At 42.7% G+C, this 26,965-nt stretch overlaps 1 protein-coding gene across 4 annotated transcripts in view; it reads right to left on the reverse strand.

The window, feature by feature from the left end:
* Positions 1-26,965, reverse strand: part of anapc1 (anaphase promoting complex subunit 1) — a 232,455-nt gene that overhangs the window by 78,278 nt on the left and 127,212 nt on the right. For all 4 annotated transcript variants that reach the window (XM_072246952.1, XM_072246951.1, XM_072246958.1 and 1 more), the window contains 3 exons: positions 20,635-20,906; positions 6,457-6,691; positions 2,632-2,723 (listed from right to left, as the gene is read on the reverse strand). In XM_072246952.1, the coding sequence (XP_072103053.1) occupies positions 2,632-2,723; positions 6,457-6,691; positions 20,635-20,906 (599 nt within the window). The remainder of the gene's footprint in view (positions 1-2,631; positions 2,724-6,456; positions 6,692-20,634; positions 20,907-26,965) is intronic.

Consider the following 26,965-nt stretch of genomic DNA (forward strand, 5'->3'; position numbering starts at 1 on the left):
TGTTAAAGGTAGAAGGCGGGAGAATGAGACTGAAAAATAATCAGCTATGATTGAATGGTAGTGCCGACTCAATAGGCTGAAAGGTCTTTATTGCATCTCATATCATGGTGGACAGGAGAACCTTTTCTAAGAGCTCATAGAAAAATTACTGAATGAGCAATTGTAAACAAACGTGAAGATTATACTAAAAGAGGATTAAGAAACTGTGCATGATAATAATAGAGAAGATATTAGCATGGGATCATAAATACAGGTAGATGGCAGAAGCTGGGGTTAATCATGAGGGGTAGGGACGTTAAAAATCATTAAGGGCTTAAATTAAATACATAAGGAAACTGCAGCCTCTGAAAGGAACAGATTTAAGATAATTGAGAAAAGAGGCTGAAGCAACATGCAGAAAATCTTTTTATGTAATGAAGGTTTAAGAGTTTGAAGTTAGGGCAGGATTTTCCCAAATAGGTTTGGACAATTATTTGAAGGAAGAAATGAAAATTGTAAGGAATTAAAACAAAACTTACATGCAGAAAAAGCAATGATACCATTTACAAGTCAGGAGTGTAGTGGAATAGTCTCCACTTGCCTGGTTGAATACCAGCTTCCATAAAAGACTATGGTAGAATAGGGCTGCAACTACCATTCAGAATATTCATCCTTCCCACCACTAGCTGATGTATGTTCTGTTGGGAAAAAGACACTTATGGGTATTGATAGTACATACTCAATTATGTATTGAGTACAGAGCTGGGATGTTATGTTGAAGTTATACAGTATAAGACGTTGCTAAGGTCTAGTTTGGGGTGTTGTGTGTAGTTTCGGTCACCTACCTACAGGAAAGATGTCAATAAGATTGAAAGAGTGCAGAGAAAAAATTTACAAAGATGTTGCCAGAATGTAAGAACATGAGTTTTAGGGAAAGATTGAATAGGTTAGGACTTTATTCCTTAGATCATTGAAGAATGAGGGGAGATTTGATAAAGGCATACAATATTATGAGGGGTATAGATATGGTTTCTGCAAGCAGCTTTTTTTTCACCACTGAGGGAGAGTGAGACCAGAGTGAGTTCATGGATTAAGAGTGAAAGGTGAAATGTTTAAGGGGAACATGCAGGAGAATTCCTTCTCTCTGAGGGTGAAGCGGAAGTGGTGGATGCAGGTTCAATTTCATCATTTAAGAGAAATTTGGATAGGTGCTTGTATGAGAGGGGTATGGAGGGCTATGGTCCAGGTGCAGGTAAATGGGACTAGGCAGATAAATAGATTGGCACAGACTAGACGGGATAAAGGGCTTCTTTCTGCGCTGTAGTACCTATGACTTGGACAATCCACTTCCTACAGGTTCTCCTCTGGGGAGCACACCTTCCTGATTTAAAAACTGACTCAGTGGTCTCTTTGCTTGATACCTCCATTACCGACAAAAGTGGCCACTAAGTGGATGTTCATGCTTCTGTTGCTGTAGCCCATCCACTTCAAGGCTCGATGTGCGGTGCACTCAGAGGTACTCTTCTGCACACCACTGAGTTACTGTCGCCCTCCTGCCAGCTTGAAACATTCTAGCCATTCTCCTCTGATCTCTCTCTTTTTTGCTCACAGAACCGCCACTCACTGGATTTTTTTTTTGTTTTTCACCATTCTCTGTAAACTCTATAGACTGCTGTGCGTGAAAATCCCAGGAGACCAGCAGTTTCTCAGATACTCAAGCCACCCATCATTCCACAGTCAGTCACTTAGATGACATTTCTTCTCCATTCTGATGCTTGGTCTGAACAACAACTGAACCTCCTGATCATGCCTACATGCTTTTCTGCATTGAGTTGCTGCCAAATAATTGGCTGATTAGATATCTGCACTAATGAGCAGGTGTATAGGTGTACCTAATAAAGTGGCCATCGAATGCAGATCACAGTTTCTTCATAACTAGGAGGCTTAAATCCTGAAACTCCCTCCCCAATGACACCTTCTCAAAGTCAATTAGGGATGGGCAATAAATGCTGGTCTTGTCAATAGTAGCCTTAGCTCACAGAGTACTAAGTAGTATTAATTGCATTCCTCTTTTAAAGAACCAGCACAGACTCAAAGGGATGAACGAAGCTGTACTAATCTTTGATTCCAGCGTAGAAAAGCTAAAGAGATCTCGGTGACAGAACTTCATAAATTGTCAATAAGCCTTAACAAATGAATTTTGGTCACTCAGCAGCACAGTTGGAATGATTTGAGGATACAGTGGCATTCTATCAGGATTGTGGATTTGAAGAATGGCTAGAAAAATTCAAATGATGCTCCTATGACCAGAGAAAGTAAATTGGTAGCCTTAAAGAGGTTTTTAAGTTCTTAGGTTTAGACAGAGTAGTTAGGAGAACTTTTGCCTCGAGCAAGTACATCAATGGTCCTCGCTTTAAAGTAATTGCCAAAAGAATTAAAGGTAAGACAATGAGAAATGTTTCTTTTTACTAATAAAATTGACTGTGTCTAAAATGATCTACTTGAAAAGGCTGATTTAATAAATATTTTTTATAGAAATTAGACATACATCGATGAATAAGGGGAGTCTAAGACAGGACTGATTCTGATTTCCCACCCCACAAGCCATTTGGTCTAATAACTCAGCACTTTGAAGTCAGAAGTATAACTCACCCCAAGACAGACCATTCCAAGAGCAAGCCCAGCAGCCAGTGAGTATGATTCCCTGTCCGTACAATTCTCCATCTCGGGGCCTGGAGGGCGACCTAACTCATGGAAATAAGACCACAAGAAATAACCTCTTAAAAAAATGATGGGTCTGCCACAAAGTCATGTACAAAGACAAAAGTTGGATTTGTTTCCAAATTTGAGTGAAGAGGGTCCTTATAGAAAGTTTGCTGAGCTGAAGTGTTTGCCCCATTTCACTTTCCTTGCAGATGCGACCCAACAACCTTTCCCTTTACAGATGAGTTTTTCTAGCCCAGGAGTTCCCAACACGGGCTCCATGTACCCTTTGCTTACTGGTATTGATTGTATGCCCATAAAGGGACACTAGCCACAGGAGTGTCGGTACACAAGATTACTCTGATAGGAAATGATAAAATAGAGGTGGTGAGTGTGTGGAGGGTGGATTAGTCAGTGGTGGTATTGATCAGTCTTACTGCTTGGGTACAAGGTAAAACAAACTGAGTACAGAATGAAATGTTACAGCTACAGAGAAAGTGCATTGCAGGTACACTACAAGGTGCAAGGTTATAGCGGGATAGATTGAGATCAAGAGTCTACCGTATTGTAGTATGGAACCATTCAAAAGTTGTATTACAGCTGGATAGAAAACATCTTTGACCCTAGTAGTATACGCTTTTAGGCTTCTGTAACTTCTGCCCAATGGGAAGGCAGAGAAGAGAGAATGACTGGGTGGGCAGGGTCCTTGATTATCTTGGCTGCTTTACCAAGGTAGTGACAAGTGCAGAAAGAATCCATGGAGGGAAGGCTGGATCCTGTGATGTGCTGATCTGTGTCCACAACTCTCCTCAGTTTTTTGTGATGCCATACTTAACCACGATCTATCTGGATAGGCTGCTCTCTATGGTGTATCAATAAAAATTGGTTAAATGGGAATTTCCAAATTTCTTCAGTCGGCTGAGGCAGTAGAGGTGTTCAGTTATGGCATCAATGTGGTGGACCAGGATATGTTATTAAAAATGTTCACTCCTAGGAACGTGAAGCTTTCAACCCTCTCAACTTCAGCATCAATGATGTAAACAGGAGAACGTGCACTGTCTCCCTTTCTGAGCACAATGGTCAGTTTGTTTGTTTTGCTGACATTGAGGGAAAAGTTGTTGCCATGACACTGTGTCACTGGGCTGTCTATTTCTTTTCTGTATCCTGACTCATCACTGAAATATAGTTCACTATGGGAACTAAGCATCTGCAGCATTATGGGACACTGGAGTTGAGAATAATTGTGGCGGGGTGTTACTGATTGCTGTCTGTTGGTCAGGAAGTCAAGTATTCAGTTGCAAAAGGAGGTGGGGATTTGAAGATGCGTTTGCTTGGAACCATAGTATCAAACACAGAGCTAATGTCAGTGAGCAATAGTCTAACGTATTTGTCTTTACTGGTAGGGGAATTGCAGTGGATAAAGGTTGTCTGGGAGGCTTGATTTAATGCGTGCCTTGATCAGCCTCTCAAAGCAAATTAATGTAACACAATGTATCTCTATTTAAGGTTGGGTTTGAGTTGTTCTCCATTTGCAAATGTTTCAACACCATACAAGGAGATATCATTTGTGAGCTGTTCATTTGTGGCGTGCCCTCCAAATACGAGGCTTTTACATACTTATCAATCAACTGATCGGTCGTCATTATGGAAACTCAACTATGATGCTGGGAGGGGGAGTCCCATCGCTGATTGGTTGTGTGGAAAATTCTGTCCATTGTCTGGAATTCTGCCCGCACTGGCTTATAAATGGGATCGAGGTCTACCTGTCTGCTTATAGGATCATTAACATACAACCACACTTCTATGAACTCTCTTGCACGCTGCGCATTTGCTTGTGCCGTGACTTTCACTGATGCCCAATTGAGCTTCCGTAATGACAACCAATCAACTGATTGAGAAGTATATAAAAGCCAAGCATTCAGAGGACATACCACAAGTGAACAGTGCACTAAAGATGCTTCCTTGTATGGTGACGAAACAGTTGCAAATGGATTGCCAAGATCAGAGAACAACTCAACCCAACCATCAACAATGCAAGCTACATATTTTCCAAGTTTTTTCCAATCTCTATTTAACTTGCCACAACAGTTCAACATTGCAAAGATGTTCTCGAGAATGGGAATTTTGCTCTACCATATAAATGATGTAATCCTCTGTTATTTCCAATAAAATACTCTGCTTGCTAAAGGTTAAAAGGAATCAGTAAACATGGCCAATACAAAGCTAACTAAAAAAAAAATCCTTTGGTGCGGAAGATGCACAACTTATCATTAAATGAGCTCAACTATCTAAATCTGGGCCATCTTAATAAAATAATGATCTCACTTCCAAACTTGACTCACCGTCTGTCGGGAAGCTCAAGATACCAAAAGCAGAGAAACACAGATAAATGGGGGGAGATTAAGGGTTAGTGATTAGTGGGATGAGAAGAGCTGAGGTCAAGGACGGATATGAAAGCAAGAGATTTTAAGGCCTGGATGCTATTTAATTGGGAACCAGTGGAGGGAGGTGGCAGGTTAAGAAGCAGATTAGAATATGGATGCAGAAATTTGTATAACTTCATGTTTACAGAAGCTAAAATGCTGACGAGGTCTGCATGTTAATGGGAAATGTTAATGGGATTTAAAATAAAGCAGATACTTCCCTGGTGGTCTGGTTTCCTCCCATATCCTAAAGTTCTAAAGTCATGCTGGCTTGTTGGTTAATCAAAGGGAAGCTAATGGACGAGAGAGAGCGAGAGAGAGAGAGAGAGAGAGAGAATGAAAGAGAATGAGAGAGAATGAGACTGAGAGAGGGTGAGGGTGGGGGTGAGAGGGTGTGAGAGAGAGAGAGAGAGAGAGAGAGAGAGAGAGAGAGAGAGAGAGTGTGTGTTTGTGTTCAGGGAATAAAAATGATGAGAGTGCTCTGAGAGGTGGCATAGAGTTGGTGGGCTTATTGGCCTTCTCCTGTGTAAGATGTGAAAATATTGCAACTTAGTTTCATACAAAAGAGCATATCAATGCTCGCGTGCAAAAATCAGAACCACCCAAGATTGTCTCATATTACAACTTAGAAAGTTATTGACTTCTCCACAAACTAATTGGCAGGTTAATCCAGTGCCAAGATTAGGAGGCTGGCTCCCAGTTTGTTGAAGTGACTCAAAGCAAGCAAGTCTCTGGCTGTAAGGACACCCAGAGAAGACCCTTTCCCAGACTCATAGGAAGGTAAATGCTAGCACACTGTGAATTTTTTAAACTTGCAAATGGTTTAAATAAAAAGCAAAACACAAAAACTAATACATTGCCATGAACTGAATTAAATCAGTGAGAGTTTATGGACAAATGTTTCTTCCCATTGATTTGAATGGGGCTGCTGTGCGTGCAGCAGGTCGAACCTTGCACGTGCTCAGTGGATACGAGAGGAAACGTGTGCTGCCCTGTTCTGAGGTCAGAGTGGACAGCACCATTTCACTCTGTGTTTGACAGTCCCAAGAATCCACAAGTGCATAAAAGCTGGCAGATCCAGGCAGGTCACTTGGCATTTCAGCAAGCCATCTGTCCCCAAATTTTATTTTGCTCTGCTTGCGTTCAAAGAATAGATGGTGCCCCTTAACCTCTCAGCGTAAAGGATATCCTGTCATAAAATGAAGTACACTCACTACACTCTGTGAATGACAGCTTGGATTATGAACACCTTGGGAGGTTTGTGCTCTACTGACAAGCAATATCAACTGAAGACAACTGCCATAACTCTTCATTTACCTATTTTTTTAGTCCAAAATTGAAGAAATCTCACCTATTTCTGCCAGAAGAACTTCAGCAATATGCCTGTGGGCCGTACCTTGGTACACAAGCCCAACACCCATTACAGCGGCAACCTGCAAGTTGTGGGGGACGTCCAACTCAGTTGAGGTTGGAGGTAGCAGAGCAGGAATGTGAATGCTTAGAAGCCGTGTGACGGAGATATCCATCGTGCCGAGTTTTGCAGCCGAAATTCCAAGCAGCAGTCCAATGCTGGTCATCTCATGACCCTGCCAAAAACATAAGGAAAAACATCTTATTTTAAGGTTGGAAAGAATACTGCAAAGGATTACCAAAGTTCAAAGTAAATTTATTATCAAAGTACATATAGGTCACCATATACAACCCTGAGATTCATTGTCCTGTGGGCAAACTCAATAAATCCACAGAATAATAACCTTAACAGAATCAAAGAAAGATCGTACCAACTTGGCCATTCAATCTTAAATAATGACCTATTGTCACATAGTTTGCATAATGTTAGACAACACATTTCCTTCCAAGTCAAACCACACCTAGAATACAGTGAGCAGTTTGTGGGTATCACACCTTAGGAACAATACAACTTTGGAGGGAATGCAGTGTTATGTAGATTTGTCAGAACTTTTTAATTATATGTGCACAGGCATTGGTACCAGGGCAGATATCTTTGACCAAATGTTACGCTACCTCGCGCAGTGGGTGGTGGAAGTTTCTTTCACAAATATCATGCAGTTCCAGATCAGTTAGCAATTATGAATCTGTGATTCGTGAATTTCCAATAACCAGTTGAAATCAAGAGACAAGGAAAGGATGACGAACCTTGGTGGTGACAATTTGGCACAACAATCCCACCAATACTGGAACTTTTCAGGTTACAGTGCCTGACTTACGTATAGCCCATACATATGAACAAATGTTTGGGAGACCACCAGGTTAAATTTGCCAGCTGCTGTGGCCACCTTCTGTAGTGTAGGAACTCTAAGGTAATAACTAAATGCTTGAGTGAAACACACTGATATTACCAATTATCGCCCTTGGTTGGCCTATGTTTTTCTTTAAGTACATTGTCAGGCAGCTACATTTCCTACTTGCAAACTGTTCCAAGATATGAATAATTCTCAGGATTGAAACCCATTTGAAATTTGGTGAGAATCTGTGCCTGCTTTTAGTTTTTTTATTTGTTCTAATGATGTGGACAAGGCTGGCCATGTCTCCATTAGTAGTCATCCCAAAGAACATGTCTATGAGCTTCCTGTTATAACTATACTCAAGCCTGTAAATTAATGGTCCTCCTCACTGACCACTGCTGAGTTACCAAATCTAAGACATTAAAAGGAATGGAGACAGGCTAATCCCTATAGGCATCAATGGATCTGGGATTGAGAGGGTGAACAGCTTTAAGCTCCTCGGCATAAACATCCCCGAGGATCTCACGTGATCTGTACACACTGGCCGTGTGGTGAAAAAGGCACAACAACATCTCTCTCACCTCAGACGGTTGAAGAAGATTGGTATGGCCCTCCCCAAATTCTAAGAAACTTCTATAGGGGCACAATTGAGAGCATCCTGACTGGCTGCATCACTGCCTGGTATGGGAACTGTACTTCCCTCAATTGCAGGACTCTGCAGAGAGTGGTGCAGACAGCCCAGCGCATCTGTAGATGTGAATTTCCCATTATACAGGACATTTACAAAGACAGATGTGTAAAACGGGCCCGAAGGATCATTGGAGACCTGAGTCACCCCAACCACAAACTGTTCCAACTGCTACCATCCAGGAAATGGTACCGCAGCATAAAAACCAGGACCAACAGGCTCCGGGACAGCTTCTTCCACCAGGCCATCAGATTGATTAATTCATGCTGATGCAACTGTATTTCTATGTTATATTGACTATCCTGTTGCACATAATATTTATTATAAATTACTATAATTGCACGTTGCACATTTGAATGGAGATGTAATGTAAAGATTTTTACTCCTCATGTATATGAAGGATGTAAGTAATAAAGTCAATTCAATTCAATTTACTGAGAGAATGGCAACAAATGTACAAGTGGAATTTATGAAAACACAGAGGCCCTCAGCGTTAAATAATGACCCCTCAAGTTGAAAATCAGGTCACTACACCACACCCACCACAACCAGCTGCCCACAGGGCAACGAGAGACAGCAAACTGCCAACATCAGGCAGCAGTGGGCGAGTGGCTGAAGGTTCTTCTGACATTTTCTGGGAGAGCTACCACAGGTCTGGACTAGCCTTCGAGCAATGTTGCTGGCAGGACTGGGGACTGCGAAAGCGAGGGGTTGAAAATTGGGAGTGGCTCTAAGGAGAGCAAGCAACAGCAGTCAGGGAGGAGGCAAAGGAATGTCGTGGACCAATACCATTAAGAAGGGTTCTGCAGACCCCAGGTTGGGAACCTCTGGGAGCAGAATGGGAATGGGGAAGACAGGAGGAGGCAGCTCGGAGAAGAGCACAAACAGTACGTACAGGCAGGAAGGAAGAAGTGAAAGGCAGGATCAGGTGGGGCTCTTTAAGTGAGGGGCACAAAATAAAAGGTGTGGACATGCAGAGTCATGTGTAATAAAAAAAAATAGTTGGAGGAACCCAACAGGTCGCACTGCATTTACGGAGGAGGGATGGCTGATGTTTCACGTTGGAACTGCAACAGTCCCCAACATATCAACCATCCCGGGGCCTCCACGGATTCTATCGAGTTCCTCCTGCAGTTTGTTTCATCTTGCTCAGGATTCCAGCATTTGCAGTCTCTCGTGTCCATGTGCATGTGGTGGGGCGGGTGGTGGTGTTGGGAGGGGGAGGGGGATGGAGAGCATCTGTGTTTCCTTAGAATGTGTGCATGTTGATGCATGCATATCTGTGTGTCTGCAGCACAGCCCTGTCTGTAATCATCCTGGACCTCCTTACCACTTTGTAAGTGGATGCTGGTGTGTATAGGGGACACCACATCAAAAGAAATCACACATAGGCATCTTGCATTCCTTAAAGTTCTAGTGTGGGTTGGTGACAGTATTCAATGGGATTGGGAAATGTGGTAAATTTAACTGCATTAGCACAACAGAAGTATTATGTGCCAATTTACCACTGCCACATGTACTAAGGTACAGTGAAAACCTTTGTTCTGCATGCCATTCTTACAGTCATTTCATTACAACAGTGCATCGAGGTAGCTCAAGGGAAATCAGTAACAGAATGCAGAATAAAGTGTTGCAGAGAAACTGCAGTGCTGGCAGGGAGAGGAAAACTAGTTTCAAAACAATTGTATGCATGCCAACACACTCACAAAGGTAATTTTGGTCAGCAGTGCAAATAAAGCACTTGTCAATATCTCCTGTGTTTTCAGATGAAATTTAAATCACTTGAGATGGTGTAATGTATATGGACTGCCTACAGTCTTCCACCAAAGTCATTTGTAAACTTGATTGCTCTGAGCCTGTTTCAATTTCATAGTTACTGGCACAGTTCAATGGTCACACTCTTGCTTTGTGCTGGAAGGTTGTGGGTTCAAGTTCTGCTTCAGAAACTTCATGCAAAGATCTAGCATGGCTCATTAGGGCAGCACTGAGAGGGCACTGTCCGGCCAGAGGTATTGTCTTTCACATCAACACCGCTTCTGATCTCTTCGATGAGTTTAAAACGTGGAACAACTCTGAAATCCTTCCTTCAGTTAGTCCTGACGAAGGGTCTCGGCCTGAAACGTTGACTGCACCTCTTCCTAAAGATGCTGCCTGGCCTGCTGCGTTCACCAGCAACTTTGATGTGTGTTGTCTGAAATTAATAGGATAGTTATCCCGTATCCAAGTCAATATTTAGTCCACAATACAAAATACAAGTGTAATGTTCTGGTTAAGATGTCTACCGCTATGCTGTGAGGTAGTTTATATTAGCAGTTTTCTGTAAAAGCAGTGTGCCATGCTGGAAAGTGTGTTTTGGCTTTGGCTAAGATAAGGACCCATTTATCCAACTTAGGAATGTGAATCAAGCAATCCGGATTGTGGGATGTGAGAGAAGGTTATAGAGAGCTGTGCAGAAGAGGTTTTTGAAGGACAGAGGTCTGGTTTGGGGTCTTTTGGCAGGAGCTGCAGAGCGGGGCACAGGCACAAGGGAAGATGCTGCAGGATGCTGTTGGAAGGAGAGTCCCCATTGCAAGAAGTGCTAACGAATGGCTCCAAGAAGGGCCAATACTCCTGAAAGAGACAGCCAGTTTATTCAAGATGGTCTTCGAGAGGAGTTCAGAATGTGGTGGGTGCTTTCACGCAGACTGTGGGTCCAGCACGCGACTAAGAGTTACACCTCCGAATACTCCAGTATGAGCTCCAATGTTTATGTGCACATTGGACTGGTTTAATTGTAATGGCTGCATTTATTTTTGTTTTTCTGTAACTGTTTGTTAAATTTGAAAATTTGGTAAATATACTTTCTTTATAATTTTATGCTGGTGTATGATCTGTTATTTCTCAGCTACCAATAACTGTGTACGGGCAGCATTTACACAGCATTTGCTACAACCTATGTTCTTTAATTGGAACATCCTAACTTACCTATTTGGTTGGACCACAAATCATACCAACCCTAGACGTATATTGTTTATGAAAACTGACCTTCTCACTGCTGAGTCACATGCCTGTTATCAGAGTTAGCCACTAAGCCAAGTCTGTACACGAGCTCTGGTGAGAGGGTTACATCTGTGGGGTGAAATGTGAATGCTGTATAAGAATTGATTAAGCTATTTGTGTTTAAACCCATGTTCAAACTAGTGTTGGGAATGTAATTAAGGTACTTTATTATGGACACCACAGGGATTAAGGTTTGGTGTGATTCAAACTGATTATCCACAAATAATGCTTGTGTTTTGAGCAGGATGGATATCCGAATTCCTGACGAACTGCTACTGAGAGTGCTGAGATCTGCAAAAGTGTTGGGAAAGGTTACACTGAATGAACGTGTTATGGCCAATTAGCTGGTAAGGACGTCGTGTTAGTCCAGACTGGCAGTGATGTAACTAAAGCTGCGCTGCCTCAGAGGGTGGGAGACCCTGGAGAGGCGGGGTCATGGGCAGTCCATGTTTTTTGGGGGGGGGGGGGGAGACATGGAGCTGAAGGTGAGAACTTTAAAGACAAGTGCTCGCGCGTCTATAAAGTGAGGGGAAGGACCTGTCTGACTTAAAATGTCTAATGGATCCTTCAGCAGTTGACAGAAATTCTGAGCTGTTTTTGGCTATTACGTCACTGGTTGATAAACGCCAAAGTTATCATAGGCTGGGTGTGTTCTCTGGAGTCAAGCCCACACCCATTGGGGAAGAAGTATATGAGGACTGGGCAGAGCAGACCTCTCAGTTAATGGATGAGCAGCATTGCTCAGATAACATGAAAAAACAGAGACTGGTAGAGAGTTTAAAGAGTACAGTGGCTTACATAGTGAAGTTCCTAAAGGCAGAAAACCCATTATGCCCTTCAGCTAATTACCTGCAAGCTCTGGAAGATGCTTTTGGCACCGCTGAAAGTGCAGCTTATCTTAGGATGAAGTTTAGGCACACATTCCAGGAGGAAGGAGAGAAGCTGTCTGCCTCTTTTCCCGGTTGGAAAAGCTGCTGCTGCATTGTTTGTGCCACAAAGGGGGTATTCGACTGTCAAAGATAAATTGCTTGAGGATGGAGCAGCGTTGAAGAGTGCGCTGTCACATGACGTGATTGCTCTAAGTATTCGAATGACCCACAAGATGTGCCCTCCTCCATCTTTTACCGAGATACTCAGAAAAGTTGGAGAGGAGGAAAACATGATTGAGAGGCGGAACATTTCAAAAGATGAGCCGTGTCTTCAGTGGAAGCTTCTGCTGCTAAAGTGATCCCTGATGCCACAGAGATAGAGCTTTTGAGGAATGAGGTGGAAATCCTTCGCGCTGACCTGACTTGATGGACGTCTGCTAAATGTGACACATCCGTTGAGAAACCCGACCTACCTGCAGGACTTACGATGCAGAGGAATGCTGCTGAAAAGGGTCTCTTGACTAGAGATGCGACCGGTATTTTCCGTTACAACTGTGGGACAATGGACATTTCAAGCGAGACGGTGAGGGACAGGAAAGTCTTCAAAAAGTCAGTGGTTAATCAGAGAAGAAGAGGCAAAACTATGGAGGGGCTCAGTAAAGGAACAGGCTGGCGTCTATGAGAGGATATGTTCCAATCAATGTTTCAAGGGAAATACTAAAGTACAAAGTACTATTCCTGAAGGTTTAGTGGGACCAAGCTCTGATGTATCCATACGGATTGACAGTGTTTTTAAGCTAGAGCCAAACTTGACACAAGTTCTCAAGTTACTTTGCTTCAGAGATCCTTTTACAACTGGTATTTGACGCACTTACCATTGATGCCACTCAATGCCCTTGAGATCTGGGGGCTTAAGATGGTGGAGTAACTGAGACTATTCACACACCAGTGCTGCTCTGCCTGGATCCAGTTGAAAAGGGTGAGGCTTCCATTCTTGTGAGAAGGGTCGTGGGAGCATGCATGCAGAGAAATGGAGAAACTTTTGAAAACCTTGTCCGTTCACTGTGTTCAGACCTGCTTTTTGAGAAGTTGCAAGTTCCTCCTAAGCAGGATGATGAGCAGAAATGAGGAACTGTGTGGTACACCCCAGTCTAAACCTGTCCTGCTACATCCTGGAGGAGTAGCTAGAGTGACAGGAACCTGCAAATTTACTGGAATGCCCAATGCCATGGCCATCCAGGTGGATGCTCCTGATAATCAGGAAGAAGAGTCATGCTTTCCTGCAGGAGTGCTAGTGAGACCTGAACTACAGAAATCTTTGGCTGTGTACACAAACAGGATGACAGTGATTGTCAGGAACACCTCAGGAAGTGAGGTTACCCTTTGATGTGGAATGCCGATTGGCCATCCTTTTCCAGTGACAGAAGTGTCTAGTTTTCTGGGAAAAATGGAAGAGAAACAGTCTCCTGGATCAAAGAAGTTGACATTGAAGTCATTCAACTTTGAAGACTTAGTGATACCTGAGGAATGGAAAAGGAGATCAACTGAGAAGATGGTAGAATGTGAAGATGTCTTTTTTACTGATGAACTTGATGTTGGTTGCTCCCTCCGAGAGTACTTGTCATACTATTAGAGTGACAGAGGACACATTTTTCTGAGAGAGGTCTCACTGGTTAGCGCCAGTGGAGGTTGAAGATGTTTGGCAGCACCTGCTTAAAAGGAAGGAAGCTGAGTTCAGTCATTGGGCAGGGGGGCCTGAGCTGCCAGAAGGTACAAGTGATAGATGTGGGGGATGGGGGAGAGCATTTTCTATTAGACAGGAAAAGTCACAAGAAGTGCCTGAGGCTGAAGAAGCTGACGTTGAGGTAAGGTCTCAGAGAGTCAGGAAATCCCCAGATAGGCTGGCATATAATGTACTGGGGAAACAGAGTGTTGTGACCATCCCTATAGTGAGATACTGTATGTCACTTCTACTCACAAATGGATTTGGGGAAATGAAATCATGAAATTCACTTGCATACTGTGTTATTAATAATGGTTTAATAGGTTTCAAAGTCATGGGGACATGTCTATTTTTGGTGGGGGGAGGCGAAGAGTGTAATGCCCTGGTTAAGATTTCCACTGCTATGCTGTGGGCAGTCGGCTGTTTGGGGTCTTTTGCTGGGAGCTACAGAGCGGGGCACAGGCACAAGGGAAGATGTTGCAGGATGCTGTTGGAAGGAGAGTCCCCATTGCAAGAAGTGCTAACGAATGGCTCCAAGAAGGGCCAATACTCCTGAAAGAGACAGCCAGTTTATTCAAGAAGGTCTTCGAGGGGAGTTCAGAATGTGGTGGGTGCTTTCTCGCAGATTGCGGGTCCAGCACGTGACTAAGAGTTACACCTCCAAATACTCCAGTATGAGCTCCAACGTTTATGTGCACATTGGACTGGTTTAACTGAAATGGTGTTATTACTTTTCTTTTTCTGTAACTGCTTGTTAAAATTGAAAATTTGGTAAATATACTTGACAATTTTATGCTGGTGCACAATCTATCATTTCTGGACTACTGAAAACTGTGTAAAGACAGTATTTATACAACATTTGCTGCAACCTATGTTCTTTAATTGAAACATCCTAACTTTCTTGTTTGGTTGCACCCCAAATCATACTGACCGTAGATGTACATTGTTTATGAAAAGTGACCTTCTCACTGCTGAGTCAGTGGCTGAGTCACTGTACACGAGCCCTGGTGAGAGGATTATACAAGTTTATTTGGTCATTATAATACTGTTATTTGACAGAGCTTGCTGTGTATTAACTGGCTGTTGTCGCAACAGTAGTTCTTGGGTGGAAAAGATATTCTGCAATACTGAAAGATACCTGATAAATATTGAAATCACTTGAGGTGGTGTAATATACACGGACTGCCTACAGTCTTCCATGACAGTCATTCGTAAACTTGATTGTCCTCTACCTGTTTCAATTTCATGGTTACTGACACAGTTCACTCTTTCTTATTTTTTTTCACATTTATACCAGCATAGGATTGTCTTTGTGAAAATAATATTTCATCTGAGAAAAAGTTCCCAGTGTGTCTGGAAGGAAAAATGATAATCAAAGACTTTTATTACGTAAATTGTGGTTGATGCTACCCTGAACAAGAAAACACAACTTACTAAAATTGAGATCATTAACAAAGAACCCCAGCTAATATGGGTGTTGTGCAGCATGCTGGAGGAAATGAATGATACTTGAACACTGATGTCCACAGTAAATGTGAAACCATACACAATTCTTACATTTCCTTGTTCACTTTCAGAGCAGAGAGTGCAGACGCACAAAACCACACAATTTGTGTAACTAGCTGCCTTAACCTGGGCAATGTAGGGTGTCCAGGTGTGGAATCAGGGGAAAAGCATTATAGTTCCATATTTGGAATATTCTTTTAAAACAATAATTGTTGCTGGTTGGGGATCAATTATTAATCTTAAGTAATATTGACGGGAGGAAATCTCTTCTTTGGCTTCCAGCTGGGTACAATTATCGATTGCAACTGACGTTTTGATGACAAACTATGCCATCTTCATAAAGGATGATGCCTGGGCATGTCTTGTTCGGTGGTATTTATACCCCCCCAACCCCACTCCCATAGTCCGTCCCTCCTGATTGGTTAGTCCTCATCCAATGAGGTTTCCGCTCTCCCACGTTGTTTACATTCGAATTCCAGACCTTCGTCTTTGTTAGAATTCTTTTTCTGTACTTTTATTTCAATTGCTTCCCTTACCAGGTGGTCTTAAAAACCACTGGTGCAGCACAGTAGTTTTGTGCCATTGAAGCTAATCCTACGGCCATTGTGAATGCAGTGTTCTGCTACCATTGATTTCTCTGGGTAACCCAAACAGATACACCTCCTGTGCTCCTTGATGCGGGTTTCTATTGTGCGTCCCATCTGGCCGATACTTGCAGCTCCGTATTCACAGGGAGTCCTGTAAACACCAGCCGACCTGAGTCCCAGGTCATCTTTGACCCACATAAGCTGTGACTTGACCTTCCTTTTGGGTTTGTGGATGGTATTAATCAAGTATTTCTTCAGGATCCTAGACGGGATGAATGGTGAAAATCTGCATTAAGGAGCACAGGAGGTTGTATCCGTTTGGGATACCCACAGAAATCAGCAGTAGCAGAACACTGCATTCGCAATGGCCATAGAATTGACTTTGAGGATACGAAACTACTGTACTCTGTCAACGGCTTTTGGGGACCGCCTGATAATGGAAACCATTGAAATAAAACCAGAGGGAAAAAACTTTAACAAGGACAAACATCTTGCTCCAAGTAAGAACTGTAAACCAGAAAAAAGGTGGGAGAGTGAAACCTGATTGGACGAGAACTAACCAATTAGAAGTGACGGCTATGGGGGTATAAATACCACCGGCTAGATGTGCCCAGGCATCATTCCTGAAGAAGATGGCAGAGTTTGTCATCGAATCATCAGTTATAATCAATACCTGTACCTGGCTGGAAGCCCAAGTACAGTTTATTGGTCATACATGCCGGGAAAGCACTAGATCCTTTTTCAATATTGATGGGCTTCAGCTAGCCAAAACGCATTCAACAATGTGGGCAAAGTACAGTACAGGAGGTTATTTGGCCCATTGTCCATGCTAGTTCTGCGCAAGGGTGGTTGAACTAGTCACACTACTTGCCTTCTCCTTCTAGTCCCATATAACCTCTCATCCAGTTCAAGTTGAATGTCACAACTGAATCTGCTGCAATTACACATTCCATCAGTGAATTCCGATTCTAATCAAGGTAAGCTTAACAAAGCTTTTCTTCTGAAGTTCAAAGTACATTTATTATCAAAGTATCTATACATGATACAACCCTGAGATTCGTCTCCTTACAGGTAGCCACAAGACAAGAAACCCAAGAGAACACATTTAAAAAAAATAACCAATGAACACCCAATGTGCAGATAGCAAAAAAAAACATATCGTGCAAACAATCAAAGTAGGCAAATAGTATTTAGAACAAAAGACATGAAGCCCGGAGCAGCCAGAGCAGGCCCACAGCCTTAGCCTCAGTTCAGCGCATAGCAGAGTCAACGTCGCAAAGCCCGCAGGCAAGGAACCCAGAGCAGGGCCCGCAGCCACGGAGCAGGCCTACAGCCTCAGCCCCGCACATAATGGAGTAAAACATAGAACAGTACAGCACAAGAACAGGCCTTTTGGCCCATAATGTTGTGCCAAATTAATTAAACAAGTAATTAAGTGTCTAACTAACTAATCCCTTCTGGCTACACAACGTCCATATCCATCCCAATGTGTGCGGGTGGGGTCGGGGAGGGCTGTAGGGTGTAGAAGCAAGGAAAGAATTGTCAGTGTTTTGGGTTGAAAGGAAAGTAGTTAAGGCAGGTACAATGACAACATTTAAAAGGCATTTGGGTAATTACGTGGATAGGAAACGTTCTGAGTAGGGGCTCCCAACCTTTTTTATGCCGTGGACCCCTACCATTAACCAAGGGGTCCATGGCTCACAGGTTGCAACCCTGGTTTAGAGGGATATGGACTAAACGTGGGTAAGAGGGATTAGCTTTCAGGTAGACACTTTTGCCAGCATGGACAAGTTGGGTCAAAGGCCAGGTTTTCATGCTGTATGAGTCTTTGACTCTAAAGGATTTTGAGACATTATAATTTGAACAAAAATACTTCAAGGTAAGAAAGGAACAGAGACAAGAGTACATGGGTCAATGTGTAGGAACTGGTTAGATTGGGAGTGGGATGGAAGAATTAAAGCAGCAGACAACATGAAGCTCCTGATCGCCTTTGATATCAGAATGGAAATGTTCTGCAAAGCAGTCACCCACTCTGCCTTTTGTTTCGGAGAAGACCAAATTGTGAGCAGCAAATGTAATATGGTAAATTGGAGTCAGAACAAATAAAATCACTGCTTCAACTGGAAGAAATGTTTGAGTGGGAATGGAAGAGGTAAGAGGGCAGTTGCTAAACTGATGTTACCCGAGCTGGTGGGGAGAGTACAAAACACTGATCTGAATTGGTGTCACAAAGACTACAGGATTGCTTTTTCCAGATGGATAAATTAAGGCAGGCCAAGGTATTTTTCTCATCTGTAATCATCTTGCAATTGGTTTCAAAAATACACAGACAGTGGCTAGTATGTTGGCTTTAATTTTTCCCATCATGGAAAAGGGTCGAGAAAATCTGCAGACACTGTAGATCCAAGCAACACACGTAAAACACTGGAGGAACTCAGCAGGCCAGGCAGACTTTTTGAAGGGTCGCAGCCTGAAACATTGACTGTTTACTCTTTCCCATAGATGCTGCCTGGGCTGCTGAGTTCCTCCAGCATTTTGTGTGCGTTGCATGGAAAAGGGACGTTTCTTTCTGGTCCAAAGCCTGGTTACGTTTTTTAATTAAATTATACATTTCTAATTTGAGATGGCAAAAGATTTCAGAACCAAACCCCTAAAAAGACACAAAGTCAGTTGTCTTCATTCCTTTATATAGGTTGCGAATACTTCTATTTTTAGATAAGGGTAAAACAAAGTGGGAAAAAAACTGAAGTAGCATTTCATGATTGCTATATTAAAAAAGTAATTGAAGACCCGCTAAAACAAAAATAGAAGCTACTACAGGATAATGTTAAATGAAACAAATTTTAAAGAAGCGTTGACTGTGTTGACTCAGCTCAAATCGGCAAAAGAAATAAAACTAAACCACAGGTCAGAGGGCCAGACAGAAGCCGGCACAGATATGTTTACTGAATCAGCTGAGGGGCAATCCAGCAATTTATAGATTTTTAAGCACACTTTAACTTTGTCCCCTTTCATTTGCTGGTCCACCTAACCTCATTTTTCTGGCAATTTTCTCCTTTCCTTTTACAGGGGTTCAGTATCCTGTCGTGAAAAGGATTGAGAAGGATGTGGTTATTCCCCCCCACCTCCATGCCCTCCAGCTCCGATCATCGACTGCATATAGGAGTGCGCACAAATCCTGCCCTGCTGTAAAGGTTGGTTTTCAGTGGGCTAAACGACCGTGAAAGGTGTGAGAGCCAGGCGTTATCCTTCCTGTTCTCTCCCTGGTTGCTAAATGGTCCCTGGTCAAAACTCAGGAGTCTTGGACAAGTATTAGAACATAAAAGAAAACAAGCACAGGAACAAGCTCTTTGACTCACCACGCCTGCACCGACCATGATGCCAAACTAACTAATCCCATCAGCTGAACAAGATCAGTATCCTTCTGTTCCTTTCTTGCCTGTGACTGTCTAAACATCTTTTAAATGTTGCTATCATATCTGCCTCCAACTCCCATTGTAATGTATCGCAGACACCTACCACTCTGTACAAATACCTGAATCGCAAATCTGCTTTGAACCTTCCCCTGCTCACTTTAAACTCTTGCCCTCTAGTATTTGATATTTTCACCCTGGAAAAAAAAGACTCTGACTATCTACCCTATCTATGCCTTTAATCTTTTTACATAATTACATAAATTCACCCATTTGCCACTGAAACTCCAAAAATAAACAACGAAGATTATCCAACCTCGCCTTATAGTGAATAGTCTTCAATTCAGAATAATTACTAATATTTCATGATGCCTGAATGGAATCAACATTCTCAGTATTAGTTCTACGTATGTTATGAACAGAGTCAGCAGAACCAAGAGATGGAAAAAAAAGTCCATTAACCTTCACTGTGTGCTGATCATGTTAATCAAGGCCTCACAGGTTCTGGTCATACTTTAGGTACCAGCTGACAAATATCTGAGGTAACACAATTATACAAAGATATCAACTCCTGGCAACAGTGGAGGAAGAGCACAGGAAAATTGTTCCTTGTCTAAGAGGAATTAAATACCAATGACAGGATTTATTTACCTCATTTATAGACTTAATTGCTTCATCCAGTTTAAGTTTTGAACACTGTGGAATTGTAAGATGCACGATACTTTTTGTATGCTGAACACCTATCCTCAGGTAAACTGTTCCCCCTTTATCCCTTTTCTTTCTCTTTCTGATCTATCCAATTTCTCCTACATACACTGCAGACCCCACCACACTCTTTCTTTCCCTTCCTCCACTCAGTTTATCTGCCCAGCACCCACACACTCCCACTGGATCCTCTCCTCCTCTTGTACCCATCTGCCCAGCCTCCTCCCTTAGCTGAGTCCATACTGTACATTTCTTTCTGAAGAGATTCCATCATATGTAGCTCTTTTGTTGCCTCCACCTATCACCTCCTGGCCTCAGTCGCTAATTGACTTGTCCTGCCACCTACCCTCTGCCTATCAACCAGCCTCACCTGGATTTACCTTTGTTTTCCTGCCACCTACCCTCTGCCAATCAACCCTCTTCACCTGGATTTTCCTGTCACCTACCCTCTGCCTATCAACCCTTCTTTACCTGGAATTACCTATTGTTTGCTTGCTCTTGCTCCACATCTTCCTTCACCTCTTTACATGAGCTATCTTCCCTCTGTCTTTCAGTCCAGATGAAGGGTCTCGACCTGAAATGCCGATTATCCATTTCCCTCTATGGGAAAATTGTTCCCTGCCACAGGGAATTTCAAACTAACAACAGGATTTATTTATCTACTTTATTATCTTCCTGCTTCAATCCATCTTAAGTCTCAAGTATATTGGAGCTGCTATTACGGGCTATATCTTCTGTGTGCTGAACACCTACCTTACTGAGGTAGTCGTGAATGTTCATTGTGGTCAGTTTGCTCAGGTGTCCATTGAGGCCCAGTGCCATCAACAAGCCAGCATACTCGTTTGTCAGCTCCGTGTTCTTCTGCCGGTTGTACACGATCCAAGCAGAGTCTATCTGGGAAGCCGGGGCAATCTTTAGTCCAGCAGCAACCCCATTATGAAAGCTGGCCCAACTAGCCATGTTAGGGGGCACATCAATGTTGCCGCTGTTCAGGTCAACAGTCGTGTTTCGAGGAGGAGCTCGGCCTAATAAATTGGAAATAATGATGCATATTACCAATTAGACCAATGAACAGCAAGGCAACTCAATTTAATATTCATGTGCTGTATTCATGTAGTGCAGATCAGCCACAACTTCCAAATTTTTGACACCTCTGATATAATACTGTAATGGAAAACTGTCCAACACTGAAGAAACTTGGCAGCACCCACTACAGAGCAGCCTGTCCATCACAAACGTTCAATCCCTGCACAGTAGCCACAGTGTGTATCATGCACAAATTTCATAGAAGTTAATTACCTACCTGTTCCAACGTCACCTGCAACCTCTACCACTGAAGTTAAGGGCAGAAGATGCACGGGACAACAATGCCAGCAGTTTCTCTTCCAAATTCTGCACCTTCCTGACTTTGAAGTATACTCAGTACCAAATAACGACACGTTACAACAGTGGTGTGCAGAAAAGCATCGCTGAATGCACAACATGTGGAAGTTTGAAGTGGATGGGCTACAACAGCAGAAGACCACACCGGGTTCCACTCCTGCACTTTAATAAAGTGTTCACTGAGTGTATATTCTCATTCTTTCATCAGTGAGTTTAATCTGGAATTCCCAATGCAACACAACTTCACACTGAGTTCTGTATTGCCAGCATCTCAAAGGGAATTATAGAAGGACAATAAATGTTACCCTTGCCAATGATGCTCACCTACCATTTGAAAATCCTTCACAAAATTCCAAAAGAATGAAAAACTGGGCCAAAATATTCAGATACCAGAGTATGTTAGCCGATGGTTTGAAGATCAACTTTTATAGAATGAAGGTGACCGAGAAATTCACTGCTCTGAACTTCTGATTTCCTATGCTAATTAACAATGAGGCTCATTCTGCTCTTTGGTAACTAACTTGCAATCACAAATTGTCAGACCATAACACATAGGAGCACAATTAATCCATTCAGCCTATTAAGCCTGCTCCACCATTCCATCATGGCTAATTTATTATCCCTCATAATCCCATTCTCCCCGTAACCTCTGACATGCTGGTTAGTCAAGAACTTATCAACCTCCACCTTCAATACACTCAATGACTTGACCTCCACAGCAGTCGGTGGCAATAAAATTCCACAGATTCCCCACCGTCTGGCTAAATAAATTCCACCTCATCCCTGTTGTAAATGGACGTCCCTCTATTCTGAGGCTGTGTTTCTGGTCCAAGACTCCCCCAATATAGGAAACATTCTCTCCATATCCACTCAATCTTGGCCTTTCAATATTCGATACGTTTCAATGAGACCCCTCTAATTCTTCTAAACTTCAGTAAGTGAAGGCCCAAAGCCATCAGATGCCCCTCATACATTAACCCTTTCACTCAGGAATCATTCTTGTTAACCTCACATGGACCATCTTGAATGTCAGCACAATAGATGAGGGGCCCAAAACTTCCTTTATATTTCATCTGTTCTCTTCTTATGGCTTTTTGAGTTGCCTTGTGTTGGTTTTTTAAAAAAATTCCCAATCCTCTAAGTTCCTACTAATTTTTGCTATAATGCATGCCCCCTCTTTTACTTTCATGCTGTTTTTGCCTTCCCTTGTCAGCCATGGTTGTGTCATTCTTCCTTTAGAATACTTCTTCATACTTGGGATGTATCTACCCTGCGCCTTCGGAACAGCTCCCAGAAACACCAGCCATTGCTGTTCTGCCGTCGCCACTGCTGGTGTCCCCTTCCAATCAACTTTAGCCAGCTCCTCTCACATGCCTCTGTAATCCTCTTTACTCCACTTAATACTGATGCATCTGATTTTAGCTTCTCACTCTCAAACTGCATGGTGAATTCTATCATATTACAATCAATGTCTCCTCAGGGTTCCTTTACCTTAAGCTCCCTAATCAAATCTGCTTCATTACACAACACCCAATCCAGAAAAGCTAATCCTTAAGTGGGCTCAACCATAAGCTGTTCTGAAGAAAATTCTCTTCAGCATTCTACAACTTCCATTTCTTGGGACCCAGCATCAGCCTGATTCTCCCAATCTATGTAAATACAGGTGTCCCCCGCTTTTCAAACGGTTCGCTTTATGAAACCTCGCTGTTACAAAAGACCTACATTTGTTCCCTGTTTTTGTTAACAGAAGGTGTTTTCACTGTTACGAAAAAAGCAGCATGCGATAAAAGGCAGCACGCGCCCCGAGCAGCCAAGCGCTTCCCCCAGAATTGCATTCTAGCCGGCATTGCGTCGTCTCTGATCTGGGCTGACATTTACGTGCCGGGCGGCACATAATTAATTAGCTTGTTTATTTCGGCTTTTTTCTTAAAGATGTGCTGGGTGCGTCCCGGCTACCGCTGCATTCTCCACGGATTTGTATCGGTCGGCGGCCCGGAGGATAGGGTCCACTGCACCACCCCAACCTCCGACGACTCAGCCTAACACACCATCATCAGTGTGCTCGGCGCGGTCCGAATTCCGGTAAGTGATACTACACTGTACATACATTATTTCTACTTTATATAGGCTGTGTATTTTTATGCATTATTTGGTATGATTTGGCAGCTTCATAGCTTAAAGGTTACTGGACAGAGTGTTTCTGCTGAGAGCGCTTGCGCCGTGTTTCTGCTGAGAGCACTTGCGTGAGATTTTCGTTACGGAGAACAGTGCGACAATGATTGTGGAAAAGTATTTCTACTTTATATAGGCTGTGTATTTATCATATCATTCCTGCTTTTACTATGTGTTACTGTTATTTTAGGTTTTATGTGTTATTTGTGTTATTTATGTGTTTATTTATTCATGTGTTATTTGACATTTATTATACATCAGTCACTGAAAGCAAGCATGCAAGTACAGCAGGCTGTGAAGAAAGCTAATGGCATTTTGGCCTTCAAGGGGAATTGAGTATAAGAGCAAAGAAGTCCTTCTGCAGCTGTACAGGGCCCTGGTGAGACCACACCTGGAGTACTGTGTGCAGTTTTGGTCTCCAAATTTGAGGAAGGACATTCTTGCTATTGAGAGAGTGCAGCGTAGGCTCACAAGGTTAATTCCCGAGATGGTGGGACTGTCATATGTCGAAAGATTGGAGCGACTGGGCTTGTATACTCTGGAATTTAGAAGGCTGAGAGGGGATCTTATTGAAACATATAAGATTATTAAGGGATTGGACACGCTGGAGGCAGGAAGCATGTTCCCGCTGATGGGTGAGTCCGGAACCAGAGGCTACAGTTTAAGAATAAGGGATAGGCCATTTAGAACGGAGTTGGGGGAAAACTTTCACCCAGAGAGTGGTGGATGTATGGAATGCTCTGCCCCAGAAGGCTGTGGAGGCCAAGTCTCTGGATACTTTCAAGAAAGATATGGATAGAGCTCTTAAAGATAGCAGAATCAAAGGTTATGGGGATAAGGCAGGAACTGGATACTGATTGTGGATGATCAGCCATGATCACAGTGAATGGCGGTGCTGGCTCAAAGGGCCGAATAGCCTACTCCAGCACCTATTGTCTTTTGTCTATTTGGTAGGTTATTTTTTGGGTTTGTGAACTCTCACAGATTTTTCCCATATAAATAAATGGTAATTGCTTCTTCGCTTTACGACATTCCGGCTTACGAACCGTTTGATAGGAACGCTCTACCTTCGGATGGCAGGGGAAACCTGTATTGAAATCCCCCTTGATTATCGTAATATTGCTCCTTTTGCATGCCTTTTCTATCTCCCGTTTGTAATTTGTAGCCCACATGTGGCTACTGTTCAGAGGCCTGTATGTAACTCCCATCGGGATCTTTTTACCCTTGCAGTTTCTCAACTCTACCTACAAGGATTCTACATCTTCCAATCCTATAGCACCACTTTCTAAGGATTTGATTTGATTTTTTACCAACAGACCCACCCCATTCCCTCTGCCTACCTGCCCATACATTCGATACAATATGTATCCTTAGATGATAAGCTCCTAACTATGATCTTTCAATCATGACTCAGTGATGTCTATAACATCATACCTGATAAATATAACCTGCCTTATTCTATATACTGTTTGCATTCAAATATAACACCTTCAGTCCTGCATTCATCGCCCATTTAAAACAGAGATATGGAGACATTTCCTTAGCTAGAGAGTGGTGAATTTATGGAATTTATTACCACAGGCAGCGATGGAGACCAGGTTGTTGGGTGTATATAAGGCAAAGCTTGATAGGTTCTTGATTGGACACGGCATCAAAGGTGACGGGGAGAAGCCCGGGGAATGGGGCTAAGGAGGGGGAAAAAGGATCAGCCATGATTGAACTGCGGAGCAGACTTGATGGGCAAAATGGCCTAATTCTGCCCCTATGTCTTACGGCCTTATCCCTGACCCTGGCAACCAGAAGGCAACATACCATCCAGGTGTTTCTTTCACATCCACAGAATCCTCTGTCTGCTCCTCTAACTGTGGAAGACCCTATCACTCCTGCACTCCTCTTCTCCTGCTTTCCCTTCAGTCAGAGTCAGAGACCTGGTTGCTGTGGCTCCCCCCTAGTTAGTTGTCCCCCCAATAGTATCTAAAGTGGTATACTTATTATTGAAGGGTACAGCCACAAGGATACTCAGCACTGTCTGCCTATCCCCTTTCCCTCTCCTGATATCCACACAGGTACCTGCCTCCTCCAACTAGCTCCTATCTATCATCTCCTCATTCTCCCACACAAGCCGAAGGTCATCCAGCTCCAGCTCCTCAACACAGTCTCTAAGGAGCTGCAGCTCGATGCACTTCATGCAGATGTAGTTATCAAGGAGACTGGAGGTCTCCCAGAGTTCCCACATCTCACACGAAGAACATGCCACTAATCCTGGATCCACTCTCACCGCATAGCCATGTGCTAACAGACAAAGAAGGAGAAAAAAAAATTAGAAAACTACTGACAGCCTCTGGCTGTTCTCATCCAAGCCTGTTGAGCCAAAGCCTGACCACTTTAACACTGTCCACTCCAACAATGGCCGCTCTGCTTACACATTGCTTCTCTTTTACTGGTCTTTGCTAGGTGCCTAATAGACTGTGATGATTACAGGCTGCTGAAAAGTCCCAAAAAGACCTGGACCCTTTAAACCTCGTACTTCCTCAGCCAAAAGATCAACTACTCACGATGATTGTAGCCTGCCGAAAAGGGCAGAATTGGGCAGAGTACAGGCCTGCTACGTATGCCTGCAACTTGCCTAATGGCTCTGAGGAGTTTCGACTGTGATCAAATGAACCCAGAGTCCATGAAACTGTGATCAGTCCAGTACACTGTCAGCTACTGGAATATCAGCCAAGTTGGGCTCATTTGACCTGGAAACCTCGATCCTATCTATTCCTTCCTTCTACTTAAAACTATCTTGTTTAACCTCTCTTTTCCAGTTCTGACCTAAAATATTAACACTGTTTTTGTTTTCCCCACAGAGATGCTGGCTGACTTGCTGAGTGTTTCCATCTTTTTCTCTTTTTATCTTAGATAATTGCAGTAGTTTAGAAAAATCACCAGTACAAAGTGTGCAAAGATTCTTAATTATACTTCAATTATATTTAACATAAGTATAATTAGGGACAGAAAGTGCTTTATATTATCTAAGTACAACATGAACAGTTAGAATCAATATGGAACACATTAAATATCTGAAGTACACCACTAGTATAATTATATTAGCTCTTTGCTCTACGAATTTTGGAAGCCAGAAAGGATCATACCCAAAATGATGCAATGAAACAATGCAGTGATAGTTGTAACAAGACAATATGCAATAAGCCTAATCAAATCCCTGGAATCTACAGCACAACTGGTCTTTAATTTAGATAAACATCACAAGAATTGATAATATGAGAATTGGAAAACTCTGAATAGTGTAAAAAACTTGATATTTGTGCAAGAGGTTGAAGAAAGTGACAAAATCAGAGAAAATTTTATTGCAATAGATTTAAACTTTGTACTCTGACAATACATGGCCATTGTGTAAACCGTGACCAATCTGTCAGGATGGTCAGACTCAGTACAACAGAAATAATACATTAAAATCTGCAGTAACTGCTCTTCACATAATGAAATAGATGCTGAGAGCAGAAACTATTCATTTAGGACTTCT

This window comes from Mobula birostris, chromosome 2 (genome assembly GCF_030028105.1).
Source record: "Mobula birostris isolate sMobBir1 chromosome 2, sMobBir1.hap1, whole genome shotgun sequence".
Taxonomy (NCBI): Eukaryota; Metazoa; Chordata; class Chondrichthyes; order Myliobatiformes; family Myliobatidae; genus Mobula; species Mobula birostris.